This window comes from Oncorhynchus tshawytscha, linkage group LG06 (assembly GCF_018296145.1).
Source record: "Oncorhynchus tshawytscha isolate Ot180627B linkage group LG06, Otsh_v2.0, whole genome shotgun sequence".
In the NCBI taxonomy this organism is placed as follows: domain Eukaryota; kingdom Metazoa; phylum Chordata; class Actinopteri; order Salmoniformes; family Salmonidae; genus Oncorhynchus; species Oncorhynchus tshawytscha.
The window spans coordinates 63,533,922-63,556,159 of NC_056434.1; the positions used below are offsets into that span (position 1 = coordinate 63,533,922).

General features: G+C 41.4%; 2 protein-coding genes across 2 annotated transcripts in view; one reads left to right on the forward strand and one right to left on the reverse strand.

The window, feature by feature from the left end:
• Window positions 1-14,054, forward strand: part of LOC112252852 (serine/threonine-protein kinase 32C) — a 153,317-nt gene extending 139,263 nt beyond the window's left edge. Inside the window, exon 12 of the mRNA XM_024424524.2 lies at window positions 10,781-14,054. Within this exon, the coding sequence (XP_024280292.1) occupies window positions 10,781-10,976 (196 nt within the window). The 3' untranslated portion in view covers window positions 10,977-14,054. The remainder of the gene's footprint in view (window positions 1-10,780) is intronic.
• Window positions 14,055-18,992: 4,938 nt separating this feature from the next.
• LOC112252853 (placenta-specific protein 9) overlaps window positions 18,993-22,238 on the reverse strand; it is a 6,753-nt gene continuing 3,507 nt past the window's right edge. The window contains exons 3-4 of the mRNA XM_024424525.1: window positions 20,832-20,923; window positions 18,993-19,533 (exon numbers count right to left, since the gene is read on the reverse strand). Of these exons, the coding sequence (XP_024280293.1) occupies window positions 19,378-19,533; window positions 20,832-20,923 (248 nt within the window). The 3' untranslated portion in view covers window positions 18,993-19,377. The remainder of the gene's footprint in view (window positions 19,534-20,831; window positions 20,924-22,238) is intronic.

The window sequence follows — 22,238 nt, forward strand, 5'->3', positions numbered from 1 at the left end:
GAACATTTTTCAAATGAATAACAAATGAAATGTCAATAAGTATTCAACCTCTTTTTTTGTGGCAAAAGCCTTAAGTTCAGGAGTAAAAATGTGCTTAACAAATCACATAGTAAGTTTCATGGACTCATTCTGTGTTCAATTATAGTGGTTAACATACAATTATCTGTAAGGTCCCTCAATTGAGTATTGAATTTCAAGCACAGATTCAACTACAAAGACCAGAGAGCTATTTCAATGCCTCAAAGAAGGACACCGATTTGTAGATGTGTAAAAAAACAACAACAAAAAATATCAATTTGAATATCAATTTGAGCATGGTTAAGTATTAATTCAGCTTACACCCAGTCACTACAAAGATACAGGTGTCGTTCCTAACTCAGTTGCCGAAGAGGAAGGAAACTGCTCCTTCACTATAAGGTCAATGGTGATTTTAAAACAGTTACAGGGTTTAATTGTTGTGATATGAGAACTGAGGATGGATCAACAACATTGTAGTTACTCCGCAATACTAACTTAAATGACAGAGTGAAAAGAAGGAAGCCTGTTTGCAACAAGGTACTTAAGTAATCCTTCAAAGAAATTGGCAAAGAAATGCACTTTTTTCCTGAATACAAAGTGTTATGTTTGGGGCAAATCCAACACAACGTTACTGAGTACCACACTTCATATTCTCAAGTATGGTGGTGGCTGCATCGTGTTGTCATCAGCAAGTACTAGGGAGTTTTTAAAATTTGTATTATTATTAATTTTATTTTTGTACCCCTTTTTTCTCCCCAATTTCGTGGTAATTGTTTAGTAGCTACTATCTTGTCTCATCGCTACAACTCCCGTACGGGCTCGGGAGAGACGAAGGTTGAAAGTCATGCATCCTCCAATACACAACCCAACCAAGCCGCACTGCTTCTTCTTAACACAGCGCGCATCGAACCCGGAAGCCAGCCGCACCAATGTGTTGGAGGAAACACCGTGCACCTGGCAACCTTGGTTAGCGTGCACTGCGCCCGGCCCACCACAAGAGTCGCTGGTGCGCAAACCCAGGGTCTCTGGTTGCACAGCTGGCGCTGCAGTACAGCGCCCTTAACCACTGCGCCACCCGGGAGGCCCTGTACTAGGGAGTTTTTATTAGGATAATCCTAGAGGAAAACCTGGTTTAGTCTGCTTTTCAACAGCAACTGAGAGACAAATCCACCTTTCAGTAGGACAATAACTTAAAACACAGTCCAATCTACACTGGAGTTGCTTACCAAAACAACATTGAATAGCAATGATCAACAATCACCTTGACACAGATTGAAGAATTTTATAAAGTATAATGGGAAAATATTGTACAATCCAGGTGTGCAAAGCTCTTAGACATACCCAAAAAGACTCCTACAAAGTATTGACTCGGGTGTGAAATTAGGTAATAAAATCTAGGGTATTATGTGTAGATGGGTGAGAAAGAAAATCTATGCAATAAATGTTTCAACTCAGGCTATAACACATCAAAATTTGGTATGAATACTTTCTCAAGGCACTGTATATGAGGCCTCCCACTCCTCTTTCTATTCTGGTTAGGGCCAGTTTGCACTGTTATGTGAAGAGAGCAGTACACAGCGTTGTACGAGATCTTCCGTTTCTTGGCAATTTCTCACACGGAATGGCCTTCATTTCTCAGAACAAGAATAGACTGACAAGTTTCAAAGTTCTTTGTTTCTGGCCGTTTTGAGCCTGTAATCGAACCCACAAATGCTGATGTTCCAGATACTCAACTAGTCTAAAGAAGGCCAGTTTTATTGCTTCTTTAATCAGGACAACAGTTTTCAGCTGTGCTAACATAATTGCATAAGGGTTTTCTAATAATCAATTAGCCTTTTAAAATTATAAACTTGGATCAGCTAACACAATGTGCTATTGGAACACAGGAGTGATGGTTGCTGATAATGGGCCTCTGTACGCCTATGTAGATATTCCATAAAACATCAGCTGTTTCCAGCTCATTTACAACATTTACAATGTCTACACTGTATTTCTGATGGGAAAGGCGGCGGGAGGAAAGCCACAAGCTCCAAGGGGGGACAATTGTAATTGCCACTAACCTTAGCGGGGTTGGGCAACAAGGTAACCTAGGGGGGAAAAGCCCTAGGGAAACTGTAGGCACGAATGGTGAACTGACGGTGCGTATAGCTCACCCACTCACTTTGCGGATGTAAGGGAGACCAGTAAAGGGGTCGTAAAGAAGAGATATACAGTTGAAGTCGGAAGTTTACATGCACTTAGGTTGGAGTCATTAAAACTTGTTTTTCAACAATTGTTTACATACAGATTATTTCACTTAAAATTCACTGTATCACAATTCCAGTGGGTCAGAAGTTTACATACACTAAGTTGACTGTGCCTTTAAACAGATTGGGAAATCCCAGAAAATGATGCCATGGCTTTAGAAGATTCTGATGGGCTAATTGACATCATTTGAGTCAATTGGAGGTGTACCTGTAGATGTATTTCAAGGCCTACCTTCAAACTCAGTGCCTCTTTGCTTGACATCATGGGAAAATCAAAAGAAATCAGCCAAGACCTCAGAAAAAAATTGCAGACCTCCACAAGTCTGGTTCATCCTTGGGAGTAATGCCCAAACTCCTGAAGGTACCACGTTCATCTGTACAAACAATAGTACGCAAGTATAAACACCATGGGACCACGCAGCCGTCATACCGCTCAGGAAGGAGACGCGTTCTGTCTCCTAGAGATGAATGTACTTTGGTGCGAAAAGTGCAAATCAATCCCATAACAACAGCAAAGGACCTTGTGAAGATGCTGGAAGAAACGGGTACAAAAGTATCTATATCCACAGCAAAATGAGTCCTATATCGACATAACCTGAAAGGCTGCTCAGCAAGGAAGAAGCCACTGCTCCATTACCGCCATAAAAAAGACAGAATAAGGTTTGCAACTGCACATGGGGATGACAATCGCACTTTTGTTCTCTGGTCTGATGAAACAAAAATAGAACTGTTTGGCCGTAATGACCATTGTTACAGTGCCTTGCGAAAGTATTCGGCCCCCTTGAACTTTGCGACCTTTTGCCACATTTCAGGCTTCAAACATAAAGATATAAAACTGTATTTTTTTGTGAATAATCAACAACAAGTGGGACACAATCATGAAGTGGAACGACATTTATTGGATATTTCAAACTTTTTTAACAAATCAGCCCCTTTACTTTCAGTGCAGCAAACTCTCTCCAGAAGTTCAGTGAGGATCTCTGAATGATCCAATGTTGACCTAAATGATTAATGATGATAAATACAATCCACCTGTGTGTAATCAAGTCTCCGTATAAATGCACCTGCACTGTGATAGTCTCAGAGGTCCGTTAAAAGTGCAGAGAGCATCATGAAGAACAAGGAACACACCAGGCAGGTCCGAGATACTGTTGTGAAGAAGTTTAAAGCCGGATTTGGATACAAAAAGATTTCCCAAGCTTTAAACATCCCAAGGAGCACTGTGCAAGCGATAATATTGAAATGGAAGGAGTATCAGACCACTGCAAATCTACCAAGACCTGGCCGTCCCTCTAAACTTTCAGCTCATACAAGGAGAAGACTGATCAGAGATGCAGCCAAGAGGCCCATGATCACTCTGGATGAACTGCAGAGATCTACAGCTGAGGTGGGAGACTCTGTCCATAGGACAACAATCAGTCGTGTATTGCACAAATCTGGCCTTTATGGAAGAGTGGCAAGAAGAAAGCCATTTCTTAAAGATATCCATAAAAAGTGTCGTTTAAAGTTTGCCACAAGCCACCTGGGAGACACACCAAACATGTGGAAGAAGGTGCTCTGGTCAGATGAAACCAAAATTGAACTTTTTGGCAACAATGCAAAACGTTATGTTTGGCGTAAAAGCAACACAGCTCATCACCCTGAACACACCATCCCCACTGTCAAACATGGTGGTGGCAGCATCATGGTTTGGGCCTGCTTTTATTCAGCAGGGACAGGGAAGATGGTTAAAATTGATGGGAAGATGGATGGAGCCAAATACAGGACCATTCTGGAAGAAAACCTGATGGAGTCTGCAAAAGACCTGAGACTGGGATGGAGATTTGTCTTCCAACAAGACAATGATCCAAAACATAAAGCAAAATCTACAATGGAATGGTTCAAAAATAAACATATCCAGGTGTTGGAATGGCCAAGTCAAAGTCCAGACCTGAATCCAATCGAGAATCTGTGGAAAGAACTGAAAACTGCTGTTCACAAATGCTCTCCATCCAACCTCACTGAGCTCGAGCTGTTTTGCAAGGAGGAATGGGAAAACATTTCAGTCTCTCGATGTGCAAAACTGATAGAGACATACCCCAAGAGACTTACAGCTGTAATCGCAGCAAAAGGTGGCGCTACAAAGTATTAACTTAAGGGGGCTGAATAATTTTGCACGCCCAATTTTTCAGTTTTTGATTTGTTAAAAAAGTTTGAAATATCCAATAAATGTCGTTCCACTTCATGATTGTGTCCCACTTGTTGTTGATTCTTCACAAAAAAAATACAGTTTTATATCTTTATGTTTGAAGCCTGAAATGTGGCAAAAGGTCGCAAAGTTTAAGGGGGCCGAATACTTTCGCAAGGCACTGTATGTTTGGAAGAAAAAGGGGGAGGCTTACAAGCCGAAGAACACCATCCCAACCGTGAAGCACGGGGGTGGCAGCATCATGTTGTGGAGGTGCTTTGCTGCAGGAGGTACTGGTGCACTTCATAAAATAGATGGCATCCTGAGGGAGGAAAATTATGTGGATATATTAAAGCAACATCTCAAGACATCAGTCAGGAAGTTAAAGCTTGGTCGCAAATGGGTCTTCCAAAAGCACAATGACACCAAGCATACTTCCAAAGTTGTGGCAAAATGGCTTAAGGACAACAAAGTCAAGGTATTGGAGTGGCCATCACAAAGCCCTGACCTCAATCGTATCGAACATTTGTGGGCAGAACTGAAAAAGGGTGTGCGAGCAAGGAGGCCTTCAAACCTGACACAGTTACACCAGCTCTGCCAAGAAGAATGGGCCAAAATTCACCCAACTTATTGTGGGATGCTTGAGGAAGGCTAGCCGAAACGTTTGACCCAAGTTAAACAATTTAAAGGCAATGCTACCAAATACTAATTGAGTGTATGTAAACTTCTGACCCACTGGAAATGCGATGAAAGAAATGGAAGCTGAAATAAATCATTCTCTCTACTATTATTCTGACATTTCGCATTCCTAAAATAAAGTGGTGATCCTAACTGACCTAAGACAAGGAATTTTTACTAGGATTAAATGTCAGGAATTGTGAAAAACTGAGTTTAAATGTAAATGTATGTAAACTTCCGACTTCAACTGAATTTCAACAATACGCTTTCCTGCGGCACAAAAGGCTATGAAAGCCTCAAGCACAAGAGATTCCCTTGCCAGGAGTAAAAGCTTGGTAACTGGTCGTATGCAAGGCACCCCCTTCATAAAACAACATACCGTGGGGTGTTTTCCCACCATGTTCTTGTTGAAGGTTATATGACAGGCCGGGATAGCGGCTAGGTAGACCTTAACAGTGAAAAAAAAAGCCTCCCCTCTGTCTAAAAGGTCCAGCAGAAAGCATAAAACCTTGGATACAGAGTATTGGTAAGGAATTATCTATTTTTGGTCAAACCACTTCTCTAAAACGTATTTCCATACAGTGAGTGTCTAGAAGGGCTCTTAGCACTCTGGATAGTCTTAATGACTCCTGGAAGCAGGCCTGTCGCATCCAGATTTAACCTCTCACAGGGTAGGCCATTGCATCCAGGTGAGGGTGGAAAATCTCTCTGTTCATCTGGTTCAGCAGATCCCTGTGTAACGTTTTATTTGATTTATTTCACCTTTTTTAACCAGGTAGGCTAGTTGAGAACAAGTTCTCATTTACAACTGCGACCTGGCCAAGATAAAGCAAAGCAGTGCAACACAAACAGCAACACAGAGTTTCACATGGAATAACCAAACATACAGTCAATAATACAATAGAAAAAGTCTATATACAGTGTGTGCAAATGAGGTAGGATAAGGGAGGAAAGGCAATAAATAGGCCATAGTGGCAAAATAATTACAATATAGCAATTAAACACTGGAGTGATAGATGTGCAGAAGATGAATGTGAAGGTAGAGATACTGGGGTGCAAAGGAGCAAAATAAATAAATAAATTACAATATGGGGATGAGGTGGTTGGATGGGCTATTTACAGATGGGCTAAGTACAGGTGCAGTGATCAATGAGCTGCTCTGACAGCTGGTGCTTAAAGTTAGTAAGGGAGATATGAGTTTCCAGCTTCAGTGATTTTTGCAGTTCGTTCCAGTCATTGGCAGCAGAGAACTGGAAGGAAAGGCAGCCAAATGAGGAATTGGCTTTTGGGGTGACCAGTGTATTTTACCTGCTGGAGCATGTGTGGGTGCTGCTATGGTGGTCAGTGAGCTGAGATAAGGTGGGGCTTTACCTAGCAAAGACTTATAAATGACCTGGAGCCAGTAGGTTTGGCGAAGAATATGAAGCAAAGGCCAGCCAGCGAGAGCATACAGGTCGCAGTGGTGGGTAGTAAATGGGGCTTTGTTGACAAAACGGATGGCACTTTGATAGACTGCATCCAATTTACTGATTAGAGTGTTGGAGCCTATTTTGTAAATTACATCGCTGAAGTCGAGGATAAGTAGGATAGTCAGTTTTACAAGGGTATATTGGGCAGCATGAGTAAAGGATGCTTTGTTGCGAAATAGGAAGCCGATTCTAGATTTAATTTTGTATTGGAGATGCTTAATGTGAGTCTGGAAGGAGAGTTTACAGTCTAACCAGTCTATATATATTCTGCACATCTACCATTCCAGTGTTTAATTGCTATATTGTAATTACTTTGCCACCATGGTCTATTTATTGCCTTTACCTCCCCTATCCTACCGCATTTGCACATACTGCATACCTTTTATACTGTATTATTGAGTGTATGTTTGTTTATTCCATGTGTTGTTGTATGTATCGAACTGCTTTGCTTTATCTTGGCCAGGTCGCAGTTGCAAATGAGAACTTGTTCTCAACTAGCCTACCTGGTTAAATAAAGGTGAATTGAAAACAGGTGGTCTCAGACCGAACTGCGATCTGTACCCCTTTGTAACTGTAGACCGAGAGATGGCAGGCCAGAACACAGGGTGAACTGTTGGCTGCCACTCTCTGCTGCAGGGGGCGTACCCCTGGGTCAGCCCCCAAGTTTCCCTACAGGGGAACCAACTGGGCGGGACCTTGATGTGGCTGCAGCGAAGGACCGTTTTCCCAACTGTCGTCCCCGAACTGTGGGATCGATGCCCGCTGTACCAGTCTGAGATTCCTGTGGAAAGCCCTGTTGACAGCGAATTGCCTTCTCCCTGCCACTAAGCCTTGGTTCGTGGAGGGGTCGACCAGGGAGCCACAATTCTCCAGTCTAGGAGGCAGGAAGAAGTTGAGGGCTTCGCCCTCCTTCTTTCAAAGTTTGCACTTCTGCCACAAATGGCGGTGACAGCCAGCCAAAACAGTTCCTTCGGCTGCTTTCTCCTTGTCTTACAGGTTAGATAAGTTGAGCCACAAGGCTCTCTCCCATACCGCTCCAGCCTTGAATGGCGCTCCTGGAGGCTCGGAGCTTGAGGTCTCTGATGACACAGATCTAATCCCAAAGGTCTGGTTTAGGCTTGCAATAGCTAGGAGATTATGCAGCCTGTTAAGCCAGTAGTAGGGATTTAACATTAAATTCCCATACAGAATGTGTAGGCCTAGAGGTAACGGCTTGCGCCTCCTCAACCTCTTCCTCCTCCGCTGCCTGGAGGAGGTCAGTCATACCCTCGCCATTGTCTTCGTCGATGACGAGGTCCAATTCCCCCTTCTCCGGGGCCAATGTCTTTGGGATAGCCATCCATGACATCCTCCCATGAAGGCTAGGTCTGCGAGGCAGTCTCCCCACTCAAGTTCAGTATGGGAGACTAACCACATCGGGCTGCTCTGCGAGTTCTCCGTCGGAGGGTGTTAGCAGCAAAAGAAAACACAATGGACACGGCCAGTGGTCATAGAACGCTGTTCCGTGTGTTCGAGACAGTCGGGTATAGTTTTCCTGCATATGGTTGCTCCACATAGGCAAGGGTGTGCCGATGCTGAAGCAGGGGCCGGGGCCTTGCTCGGTACCCCTTGGGCTGAGCTAGCAGGCTCCATGGCTACAAAAACAGCTAATCCAAGAACAAAGTGAAAAGTAACTAGTGTTCGGCCACTTGGGAAAGTAGCCTAGCTAGTTAACACAGTGATAGCCGGAGAAGCTAATCTTTTACCAATGTCAATGTAGCTAGTGTTCGCCATTTGGGCTAGTAGCCTAACTAGTAAGCACAACATTAGCTAAAGGAAGCTAGCGCCTTGTTGGTCTTGCGAAGAACAAATGCATGTCTCTTGACCGATAAGCAGAAAAGCTAGGACGGTTTGTTTAGTCAACGTGGCACCGGAGTGAGTTGAACTAAATGAGAGAGCGAGCTTCCAGGTAGAAAAACTAGTCGGTAGGATAGGTAGCCTTACAGCGAGCAAGCCCGGTTAGCTAAGCCTTGCAGGTGAGCTAGCTAAGCCTCAGCAGCTAGCCTTGTGATGTTAGCTACAACAGGAGATGAGGGAAGAAAAGCAGTGAAGCTAATTCTTATCCTAAGTAAAAATATTTTCAATAAATTCACCCAACACAAATACGAGAGCTGAAAACCCTGCGCTCGGCATCATAACCTTGACGGCACACATGTGAATAGTTAAATAGGAAAACCGGTCAAGTCGTGCTGAGGAGAGTTGGATATAACTATTCTGAGAATAAGAGAGGTGAGAATGATTGGGGCGGGCGAGTGGCTCTTTAGTATGAGGGGAGCGGCTCCCTCATTCGCCACTCGACATGTCTATCTCTGACAGACGTGTACATTTGGTTCTTCAAGCTCCTTAGAGATTCTGGTGAATCCCACTTGTGAGATATTTAAACTAACAACTGAAAGAGAACCCCAGGGTCTAATGAGAAGCTTATTAACATTAAAATCATTGTTAACTTATATAATCTTATCATAGAGCTATGACCATTATTTGCAATGGTATCTATTCCTTATAGAACAGTGATGCAATATGTGGTCATCATATCAAGGGTTTAAACGTGGTAGAATGAATTAGCCTCATATTCGTTTTCCGTTTCTGCCATTTTTATGGTGAATAACTGTTTATATTCTCCATCCTTCCTGACCATGTAGCTTCCAGTGATACTGACATTCCTCTATTAGTGCTGAGCGATTAACCCATTTTTTATTTAAACTTTCTTACTAAACAATTAATTCACCGACGTTGGTTCAATTACATCAATTCCAATAAGTTATTTTTTTTTTCCTCTAGAGAGAAATCAAATAATTAATGAGAGAAATCAAGTCAAGAACTATGTGGGACGCTGGGCTGAAGAGCGATTTGGTTTTCATTAAGCAAATATTCAACCTAGTTCAGCGCAGAAACGTGGTAATTGACTACAATGAACATAATCCATTGCACCTGTTCTTTCTGTCTCAGACAGATACACTTTTATGCCTGCTACTTCAGGTTAGATCCGCATAGACCGCATTAGAGAGGAATGTACAGTACACAACACAATGATGAGAGGGATAGAGACCATTTGTGAAAGTATGCCTTATCTATTTTGAAGAACTAGTAAAATTATTTAGCGAGAAAGCTCTGCAGCATACTCAGTCAGACTAGCCAAGCTAAATAGGATGACTAAAGACAGTACAGTATGGGGAGCACAGAGATAACATTAGATGGTCTGGCTGCTACTGCCTGAGCCGAGATGAGATGATGACTTTAAGGAATGCCAAGCATTACAGTATAAATAACTGAAATATATTATTATTTCATAGCAATTTCCTATATGTCTACTTAATGTTGATTTGACAGAGAATGGAATATTTTCAATGTTTTGGCAATTGAATGTTAACTAATTTCCATTCAAAAGCAAAAAATAAATCAATAAATAAAAAATAAAATAATTTTGTCATTATAAAAATAAAATAGTTGTTATTTTTTAAATAATTCAACCAAAACCAAACCGACCTCAAAAACCACTAAATATTCTGCAAAGTGGTCATCAAAATATATTTTGATTTGTTTAACACATTTTTGGTTACTACATGATTCCATATGTGTTATTTCATCGTTTTGATGTCTTCACTATTATTCTATAATGTAAATAGTAAAAATAAATGAAAACCCTGGAATGAGTAGGTGTGTCCAAACCTTTGACTAGTACTGTATATTACATGGATTTATTAGACTTTTTAAAATGGCTTGTAGGCTATGTGTGGAAGCCAGGAGATGCTAAATGTGTTTATGTTAATTAACGGTCAATTACCTTGAGACCGACAGTTATTTGCTTGACAATCACCGGCTGATGAAATTTCGTAACCGCCACAGCGACTCCTCTGTGATCATGAGGGAGAGAATATTGGTTCAGCCCTGATCTAAATGAATACCCCATTCATTATTTACCAGTGTCTGAGATTGCAGCATAATTTGGAATTCTTCCTGCATGGCAAATGGAGTTTCTTTATTGCTGTAATTAATGGAGCTGGAGTTCTATTTTTACTACTTGGGCATAATTTCTGAACAGAGAGTATATCATAGTCTTTAGACTCCCACTATGTATTTTAATCACAAATGGGCTTTTCTCTCTATTCCGTCTGTCTGTGTGTGTGTGTGCGTTGGTGCGTGTGTCTGCATCTGTCTCTCAGGTTGAAAAAGAGTCAGGAGGAGGGTGCAGAGGGAGGGGAGTGTGAAGGAGCTGCCGAGGGGGGTGATGATGGTGATGGAGACGGATCCGGAGAGGCTGAGGGAGGCACAGAAGATGAGGATCCCGAACCCGAACCTGAGTCCTCCTCCAAACTGAGCATGTGCGGCTCGGTCTGCTCCTCTCCTGGAAGCTCCTAGCACCGCACCGCCACCTGGTGGTCTCACAGGCGTGTGTGTGTGTGTGTGTGTGTGTGTGTGTGTGTGTGTGTGTGTGTGTGTGTGTGTGTGTGTGTGTGTGTGTGTGTGTGTAACCATGCCTATAGATACTTTAACCTCTCCTATGTAGCCATGATGACTGTGGGAACAGGGACGCACAGCAGAACAACAATACACAGCAGGACACAAAATGGCTCCCCTATTTCGTCTTCTGTAGCATCCATCGTTAAGGCATGAATGGGACTGCAGGTTCCAGAGCGGTCCTGCCCTCCGCGCCCCTAGAGTAAGCGCTAACTCTCTTCTATGCAACGTACAGTATAGCAGGAAGGTACGGTATCATTGCGAGAGGGGATAACAAGCAGCAGTAGCCGCAGACACAGTATATGAGGTTTAAGAGTGTAAGATATTTTTTTAGCAGAGCCTCCCTGCTCTTTCAACCTCGACTAGATGTAGCTCCCACTGCAAACTCACATGCTGAATTATTCAAATAGAGTTAGGCAATCTTTGTTTTCTTTGCCTGTGTAGCTCTTTCAATCCCTCTCATTCTCTCTGTGCACCCTATTCGGAACTACAATAGTACTGTTGGGTTACCTTCCCCAAATGCCTTTCATTTCAATGATAATATATAATTGTATCACAATGCCAATATACAGTGTAGTGCACATAGAAATAGGATTACTATTATATTACTATGTTCTATGTGATTCTATTTCTAAGGTAGTGCAGTGGATAGAGACTTTAAGAGGTTAATACTGTTCCCAGTCGCAGAGAGTGAGCCTTATTAGCATATAATACTGTATGGGCCATTAAGGATAAGGAGGTTTTGCAAGTGTAAATAAATCACTAGTTCAATACTGTAAAACCACTTTAAATGGTGTTGATTGTTAATCAATAGCCATTCATCACAAGTAATTATTTCTACATTATGCATCAGCATGCCAGTTTGATTTTCCTACAGCGATTACGCTCCTCCACCAAAACATATTCCCCTACGGTGTTAGATTTCCAAAGGCCCTAAGTACAACTGCGGTGTAAATGGAAGGTTTCCCTCACCATCGATCTCTGTGACTGTTGCCAAGATGCTGTTCTTCTCACACTGTTCCATTGTGGGCTACATGCTCGTACTGCTTTAGTTCTTACCTGTTATACACAAACCTTGTCACTAACAGGGGATCAGTCGTTCTAGTCATTCTATTTTTATGGATCAGAAATGATCAACTTCTTTTGAATAGCTACATTATCCTTTAATAGACAACAATAGCTATAACCTAGTGGAATTTGACAATTGTCTCTCAAATATGATTGTCTCGATCAGTTCATATAGAAAATTATCATTGGGCAGTGTTTTGAGTTGTGTAGTTGAAACTTTCACCTAGTAGAGACAGTGGTACATTTAAGGTGGTGCCATTTACTCTCAGCATGGGCATCTGGGAACATGTAGCATAGTCCGCCTTAAAACCCTAAGGCCTAACAAAGTAACACGTGTAAATAGACTAGCCTAACTCTCCACAGTTTTATGTGGGACTTCTTACTAAATTAACGTAAATGTTACTAAATTAAGAGTTGTATGAAGCCAAACCTTCATACATTGTTGTACTGATCTTATTTCCAAGTGTGCAGGCACAACTTGTAGGCACATATGCCAAAGCTTTTCTACCATTTGCATAGCCATTTCTTAGGAACTTTGAGTGTGTGAATGTATGTTTCCTCTCTGCATAGAACCACTGTTCCTTCAGCAAGTGAAAATACTATCATTTGTATACAACCATTTTATTGTGATTATAGATAAATGAATGTTTTTGGGAGGAATTAAATAGTATTTAATTATATAATAAAAAATCAAGATGCCTCTTAAAGGTGAGGTGGGGAAAATGCAGTTTTCCTATAAAAATAAGCGCATTAACTACAACGATAGTGTCTCGAACCCTGCATGTACCTCTATTCAAGGTTTTATTCTGATTTTGTAGGAGAGCCAAATGCTAGGGTTTGCATTGCTTACAGTATGTGCACATGCAAGCTTCGGCCATAGAGATGGATAGAGATCTTTACTTGGCAATAATCTGTTTTTTTCATGGACATTGCTATTGAGGGCTTCCTCAATTTTAAAGTAGTCAACTGGGTGGGGATTCCTATGCTTGGGAGCAATAAGTTAATAATCAAAGCATTTGCTTCTACTTCAAATTGGATTACCTGGTTGGTAAATGGCTTTAATTAAACTGTATCAATGCCATTAGTGGCCACAATAAATAAATTACACACAAGATTTGGTTCAGGACTCCTGCACTGCAGGTGGTGGTAAATCACCAATATAAGCTGTATGCATTTTTCAAACGCAAAAGAAGAAGAAATTTGACCACTTCAATGGCGATGCCCATGCTCTCAGACGCTATAATGGGATAGATACCAAGATGAGTCGTCTAACTAAGTCTATGGCAGTAGCATACCTTGACTTTCGCCTCATCCAATCAGTGTAGCCCTGCCCTGTTTGCCTGTCTATGTGATGTCTAGGTTTACTAAAAACAAGATTTACGACCTCCTACAACTGTACAAATCATTTATTCCCAGTGTTAAAAGGATGGTATAATATTTTAGATTGTATGCAGTAACTTTTGACATCCTGTAGTTTGTCTTAAGAATATGTTCAAGTGCACAGGCTTTTCCTTCCTTAAATTGATGTTTTAATAAGTCAGTAATTATGCTCCAATGTGGGTAAGTTAGAGTTTTATGTGCTTAGTTATGTATATGGAAAAGGTATAAGCCCAAAGGTTTGGGGCAGTGTTTAAGCATGCCCTTAGATGGTCTTGGCTATGTGAAAAGTCTTAAATTGCTGCTAAATAACATACATACATATACAGTACCAGTAAAAAGTTTGGACATACCTACTCATTCCAGGGTTTTTCCTTATTTTTACTATTTTCTTTATGGTAGAATAATAGTGAAGTAATATAATAGTGATGATAATAATAGTGGATAGTGTAGTCAGAAAAACCATCAAGCGCTATGAAGAAACTGGCTTTCATGAGGACCGCAGAGGAAAGGAAGACCGAGAGTTACCTCTGCTGAAGAGGATAAGTTCATTAGAGTTAACATTAGAGTTAACTGCACCTCAGATTAGAGTCTAAATAAGTGCTTCAACAGACACATCAACATCAACTGTTCAGAGGAGACTGTGTGAATCAGGCCTTCAGGCCTGGTCGAATTGCTGCAAAGAAACCACTACTTAAGGACACCAACAATAAGAACAGACTTACTTGGGCCAAGAAACATGAGCAATGGACTTTAGACCAGTGGAAATCTGTCCTTTGGTCTGATGAGTTAAAATTTGAGATTTTGTGTTTTTGTGAGACACAGAGTAGGTGAACAGATGATCTCTGCGTGTGTGGTTCCCACCGTGAAGCATGGAGGAGATGGTGTGACGGTGTGTGGGTGCTTTGCTGGTTTAGAATTTTAGAATTCAAAGCACACTTAACCAGCATAGATACCACAGCATTCTGCAGCGATACGCCATCCCATCTGGTTTGCGCTTAGTGGGACTATCATTTGTTTTTCAACAGGACAATGACCCAACACACCTCCAGGTGGTGTAAGGGCTATTTGACCAAGGAGCATGATGGAGTGCTGCATCAGATTACCTGGCCTCCATAATCAACCAACCACAACCCAATTGAGATGGTTAGGGATCAGTTGGATCACAGAGTGAAGGAAAAGCAGCCAGCAAGTGCTCAGCATATGTGGGAACTCATTCAAGACTAGATGTCCTGTTGAAAATAAATGATAGTGGGACTAAGCCCAAACCAGATGGGATGGCGTATCGCTGCAGAATGCTGTGGTAGCCATGCTGGTTAAATGTGCCTTGAAATCTAAATAAATCACAGACAGTGTCACCAGCAAAGCACACCCACACCATCACACCTCCTCCACCATGCTTTACTATGGGAACCATATATGCAGAGATCATCCGTTCACTCACACCACGTCTCACAAAGACATGGCGGTTGGAACAAAATATCTCCAGACCAAAGGAAAAATGTCCATCAGTCTAATGTCCATTGCTCATGTTTCTAGGCCCAAGCAAGTCTCTTCTTATTATTGGTGTCCTTTAGTAGTGGTTTCTTTGCAGCAATTTGACAATGAAGGCCTGATTCACAGTCCCCTCTGAACAGTTGATGCTGAGATTTTTCTGTTACTTGAACTGTGTGAAGCATTTATTTGGACTGCAACTTCTGAGGCTGATAACTTTAATGAAACTATCATCTGCAGCAGAGGTAACTCTGGGTCTTACATTCCTGTGGCGGTCCTCATGAGAGCCAGTTTCATCATAGCGCTTGATGGTTTTGCGACTGCACTTGAAGAAATTTTCAAAGTTCTTGACATTTTCCGTATAGACTGACCTTCATGTCTTATCGTAATGAAGGACTGTCATTTCTCTTTGCTTATTTGAGCTGTTCTTGCCATAATATGGACTTGGTCTTTTACCAAATAGGGATATCTTCTATATTACCCCCATACGTTGTCACAACTGATTGGCTCAAACTCATTAAGAAGGAAAGAAATTCCACAAATTAACTTTGAAGAATGCACACCTCTTAATTAAAATGCATTCCAGGTGACTACCTCATGAAGCTGGTTTAGAGAAAGCGTGTGCAAGCTGTCATCAAGGCAAAGGGTGGCTATTTGAATGATCTCAAATATAAAATATATTTTGATTTGTTTAACACTTTTTTTGGTTACTACATTATTCCATATGTGTTATTTCGCAGTTTTGATGTCTTACTATTATTCTACAATGCAGAAAATAGTACAAATAAAGAAAAACCCGACTGAGGAGGTATTCTAAAACTTTTGATCAGTAGTGTGTGTATACACACACACACACACACACACACACACACACACACACACACACACACACACAGTGTATTTGGAAAGTATTCAGACCCATTGACTTGTTCCACATTTTGTTAAGTTACAGCCTTATTCTAAAATAGATTAAATAGTTGTTTTTCCTCATAAATCTACACACAATACCCCATAACGACAAAGCGAAAACAGGTTTTTAGACATTTTTGCAAATGTATTACAAACAGAAATACCTTTATTTACATAAGTATTCAGACTATTTGCTATGATACTTGAAATTGAGCTCCAGTGCATCCTGTTTCCATTGAGCATCCCTGAGATGTTTCTACAATGTGATTGGAGTCCACCTGTGGTAAATTCAATGGATTGGACATGATTTGGAAAACCACACACCTGTCTATGTAAGATCCCAAAGTTGACAGTGGATGTCAGAGCAAAACCAAGCCATGAGGTCGAAGGAATTGTCCATAGAGCTCCGAGACAGGATTGTGTTGAGGCACAGATCTGGAGAAGGGTACCAAAACATTTCTGCAGCATTGAAGGTCCCCAAGAACACAGTGGCCTCCATCATTCTTAAATGGAAGAAGTCTGGAACCACCAAAACACTTCCTAGAGCTGTCTGCCCGGCCAAACTGCACAATCGGTGGAGAAGGGCCTTGGTCAGGAAGGTGACCAAGATCCTGATGGTCACACTGACAGAGCTCCAGAGTTCCTCTGTGGAGATGGGAGACCCTTCCAGAAGAACAACCATCTCTGCAGCACTCCACCAATCAGGCCTTTATGGTAGAGTGGCCAGATGGAAGCCACTCCTCAGTAAAAGGCACATGAGAGTCCGCTTGGAGTTTGCTAAAAGGCACCTAAAGGACTCTCAGACCATGAGAAACAAGATTCTCTGGATTGAACTCTTTGGCCTGAATGCCAAGCGTCACATCTGGAGGAAATTGGCACCATCCCTACGGTGAAGCATGGTGGTGGCAGCATCATGATGTTTTTCAGCGGCAGGGATTGGGAGACTAGTCAGGATTGAGGGAAAGAGAGATCCTTGAAAGAAACCTGCTCCAGAGAGCTCAGGACCTCAGACTGGGGCGAAGGTTCACCTTCCAACAGGACAACGACCCTAAGCACATAGCCAAGACAATGCAGGAGTGGCTTCTCTGAATGTCCTTGAGTGGCCCAGCCAGAAACCGGACTTGAACCCAATCAAACATCACTGGAGAGACCTGAAGAACCCGATCGAACATCTCTGGAGAAACCTGAAAATAACTGTGCAGCGAAGCTCCCCATCCAACCTGACAGAGCTTGAGAGGATCTGCAGAGAAGAATGGGAGAAACTCCCTAAATACACGTGTTCTAAGCTTGTAGCGTCATACACAAGAAGTCTCGGCACCTAAAGGACTCTCAAAGGTGCTTCAACAAAGTATTGAGTAAAGGGTCTGAATACTTTTGTAAATGTGATATTTCAGTTTACATTTTTTAAGTAAATGTCTAAAAACCTGTTTTTGCTTTGTCATTATGGGGTAGATTGATGGGGGGAAAAACAATTGAATCCATTTTTGAATAAGGCTTTAACGTATCAAAACTTAGTCAATGGGTCTGAATACTGTACGAATGCAATGTATGTATGTATGTATGTATGTATGTATGTATGTATGTATGTATGTATGTATGTATGTATGTATGTATGTATGTATGTATGTATGTATGTACACACACATGCAGTGGGGTCTGAAATAAATCACACCCTTGAAAAAAATTAGCAAAAATGACCATATAAATAATTCAAATACTGAGCTATATTGTATGCTAAAAATGTTTGGGAAATTATATTATTTTATACTAATACAACTGCTCAGAGAAAGATATTTTGTTTAACAAGTAATACTTTCATATTTGCATAAAAGCGTCTGCTAAATGGCATATACTATCATATTATGACTTTTTTCAAAAGGTAGGGGTCAAAATTATTGACACCCTTTTTTCAATACCTTTCAATACCTCATGAGGATAACAGTACTGAGACATTTAAAAAATAAAAATGTTTTCTGGATTGGAGAACCTTGGGAGGGATTTTAGACCATTCCTCCATACAGAATCCTTCCAGATCCTTGATATCCTTCTTCTATGCTTCTGGACCGCTCTCTTCAATTCAAACCACAGGTTTATTATATACAGTATATATACAGCTCTTCGACGTGTCTTTACATTGTCCTCTCTAATGACGATTAGATTAAAAAGTTGATTGGATGCTCAGTCTCCACTGCTAGAAATGGCCATTGTAATTATGTTCAGTATTTGTAATGAATAGTCATGGAATTTAATAGAACCCTGGATAGCTTTTTTCAACAATATTGTAGCCTAATATCATTCCCTTGGTATCTAAAATTCATCTCCATTCCTGATCGGATGTTGCTTGCCTAACTCGCAAAAAAATCGAAACTATGTTCTTGCCAATGTGTTTACATTCTAGTTTATCGGATAACATTGTTGTAAGTATATTTACCTGGGTGTTTCAAACAGCATTGTTACAGAGCGAGTGACCAACTACCACAGCACCTTTACCGTGAACTGGATAAGGATCAACGCTCTCACATCTAACATTAGTGTCTGATCTTTGTAGAAACATTTAGTAAAATAGTGTACATTATTTTTAAGAACAAAAAAAAAACTGGTTTGATGATCTATGACCCCTCTCCTTTTTGTGATCCGATTTTGAACATGTTCTGTAAGATTTTTATGGTGACTAAATAAATACACTTGCAACTAGCCTGGGTCTCAGTGGAAGCCTTGTACTGTACCTATTCAAACTGCTCTGTGTATTGAAACATACTGCTTTAACTGCTTTGATAAATAAATACATTCCTTCTAGTAGTCTCTGTAATGATTTTGTTTTTGTCATTCATCCACATTGAGATGATTAGTGGTCCCTAACCACAGATACAGGGTCAGGTATTATTTACAGCCCCCTAATGGTTTGGTATTGGATTGGGGGTTAGGGTAACCTGATTCTTGATCTGTGGCAAGGTCTACCTTGTGACTTGGTGCTGCATGTGTCACTCTTGACTGACACCAGGGGGCGGAAGAGAGGCATGGGACAGAAAAGGGTCAATCCCACCCAAAACAGAAGACATTACCAGAGAAAACAGTCAATGGTTTACGACTTTGATGTAAACATCCGGAGAGGCTGGGGACACAGTTACCCCTGGGTGTAGGGATTCAAGTTCAGCCAAAGACGAGAAAAAGGATGAGTGCCCGAGGAACAGAGCAGTGTATTACGGGGACAAATAAGCTTTAGTGTTGTGATCTAGCGACTGTACCACAATATATACTAAGCTTGTGTTTACACTTTAGAAGGATTGTTTTATACCGTTTTTGTCCACTTACAAAATACAACTTCAGCAAAACAGCAGAGACAGAGATTAGTCTTTCATTGTTTGACCTAGCCAGGTGCACCCTCATCACTTCCTAAAGCTAAAGTGAAGTAGAATTAGTAGCTGCTCAACAGAGATCTTCTCCTCTTCCTCTCTCAGGAGTCGCCATTCTCTCCCAGTCCCTGGCCGTCCAGGATGTCCACCACAGGTTTTCCAACAGTTTCCAGCAGGGGACTCCACTCAGGGGCTTCTATGGCATCCAGCAGCATGGCCAGCTCAGCCTCCAGCTTTTGTACTGTGTCCTCTACATGCTGCAGGAGACAGACAGGGACCATCTATCAGCCCAACTCACATGGATTCTTAGGCCCTGTCCCTTTAACCTAGACCTGAGTGTCGATCTTAAAGACTTGCTCCGGGAACTTTAGCGACTAGTAAGTATTTTTTTAAACTCCCGCTTTGGGCTGGATGTGTCCATGTGTAGTTCATACATGCATAATCTATGAGCAGATTTACTGTTTTACCTTAATTACCCACGAAATACCTAGTATGAAAGCAATTGTTTTCTGGAGCTGTGTGGTGCCATTTTCCCTACAGTTTCCCCCACATGGGCCAGCCCCCAAGCAATTTGAGTGACAGCTAGCAAGATGCACACAGAACGATTGAGATAGAAATGACACGGTGCACATATCTGCACATATGTGACGTAGTAAGCAATTTTCGGGGATCACTTTTGGGTCGTGAGCCTACTTTCAGAACTAATGACTAAAAAGTACCGGAGAATCTCTTTAAAGAATTGGATCGTGAGTAAGATATGGCAAAGTTTCCATATAGAATATCAATGTACAAGCTGAAGCTATTACCATTGTTTTTAACTATCCTATACCCACCACTGTTTTGAGGGTTTAAGTGCCTTGCTCAAGGGCACACCAGCATCTAGGATTTGATACCAGCAACCCTCCAGTTATCAGCTCACTTCCTAACATATTTCCCCTGTCAGACCCGTGATTCAAACTGGCAACCCTCCGGTTGCTGGATCGCCTCTCTAAATGCTAGGCTACCCGCAGGGGATCGGTTCTCCTCAAATGCACTCAATACTCACTCAACATCAATACTCTCTGGGTGGCGTGAATTTAAAGAGGGAGAAATGTTAGTAACTGAGTGAATTCCACTGCTGAATCGTTTGGATGGGCTCTTTAGCTAAAAAAAAAAATCTGATCCTTCAAAGGAAATAGTGCAGATAGTTTGGCCGTCGATCAAACGAAAAAAAAGTTGATATACAGTATTAATGTTACAAACCACTGGGAAATCTTCCAAATTCCTTCAAAGATCGAGTGTCTGATTGAACCCTTTAAGTCCTACTAATTAAATCACTTAGAAGAATATTACTATGTCATACTAAAGAGTGCCATAAAGGTCACACCACATTTTTAAAAAAGCAGCATATGTAAGGACCTGTTATATCACCTTTTATTATGCTATGATGTTTGGTTATGAGTGGTTTGTGAAGCAGAAACATATGTCTTATAACGTGTTTATAAAGGCTTTATTAGGCTTTATTGTTTAACGTGTGACCAAACAAGACCGTGAAAAGCATTGATTACTACTCCACCTTCTCCACTACATCCAGTCTGTCATGAAGAGTACTGTGGTCCTGACAGGCACTCGACCGGACATCTCTGGGTTGGAGCGCAGACTCGGGTCCTGATGGAAAACACAGGCCAGCAGGGATCATTTTTGATTACAAGACAAATATGTGTTATCTTGAAGAACAGATCATGTTTTCTCACTTTATTTCTGACTTATTTTTTATTTCTGACCAACACCTGTTCTTTTATCATTTCAATAGCTTAATCTTACTGTACATCCTTCAAACAGGCTAGACTAGAGGACATACTTATAGACTTCAATACACACCAGAGCAGAATTCTCAAAACCTCCCTGAGAAAACCCAGTGTATTTTTTTTCTCTACTATCTCTATCCACAGTTTAATTTCTTCTCTGCAGAAAGGGCAAAAAACCTCAGTTCTGTTCCATTATGAATCCAACTAATCAGTAAAGGTCACCAAAACAAGTCTTCCTTGTCTCCTCTCCCTTGTTCTCCCTCCCTCTCCCGTCTGTCTGGTTCACAGACCGTTCAACGTGTTTTCTATTACCTCTACATCTCCGCTCTGCGGGCAGCCTGCTGCCCAGCCAATCAGTTCACCACAAACCCCTAGCCACATGCCATTCTGCTGACATGGCGCTCCAGCAAACGTAACCAGGATCAGTACACCCTCACTTTCACCAGGCCGTGACCCAGTTTATTCAGAAGTGATGCCGATGATCCAGAGTCAGTGCAGTATGGGACAGAGTTAGTGCAGCATTGCATACTTGCATAACCTTAGGCCAAATAGACTCCACCTTTTGGCTTAGCTTTGATACACAACTCAACACTGTCTGGCAGTGAACTGTGTGGTGCTCTCAGTTGGAATCAACCTTGAACCTTTATGGGTTGGGTGTGGTGGAGAAACATGGAAAAACATCCATACATTGTTCGACCACCTTTTTCCATTTGCCATGCAGGTTTTATGGTTCCAATTAACCACCTACCCCTTTTTAAGAGCCCTTATTTTACTCTGTGAGCTGGTGGCTGGTGGCTATGGCAGTGAGGAATGTGGCTGGGATGTGTGGTCCGTTTGTCTGTGAAGACAGGTGTCTTCTCAATGACGCATAGAACATGTACAGTATAATCTATGTCATGGAGCCCTGTCTATTCTCTTCAGCCACACTTCCTGTTGCACCTGGTTTCCATGACGTCACAGAACGTTTTAACATAAACCATTCAAGCTGGAAATGTCTTTCTTACTATATATCGTCCTAGGACCGTAGGAAAGTTTTTTTAATGTAGATATGCACACTAAAAGGCATTACAAACACAGAACAAAGACCGTTACATACAACATATATATATATATATATATATATATATATCAGTCTGTTGAGGGTTGAATTTGGCCTCTCTCACATGTATAGTAGT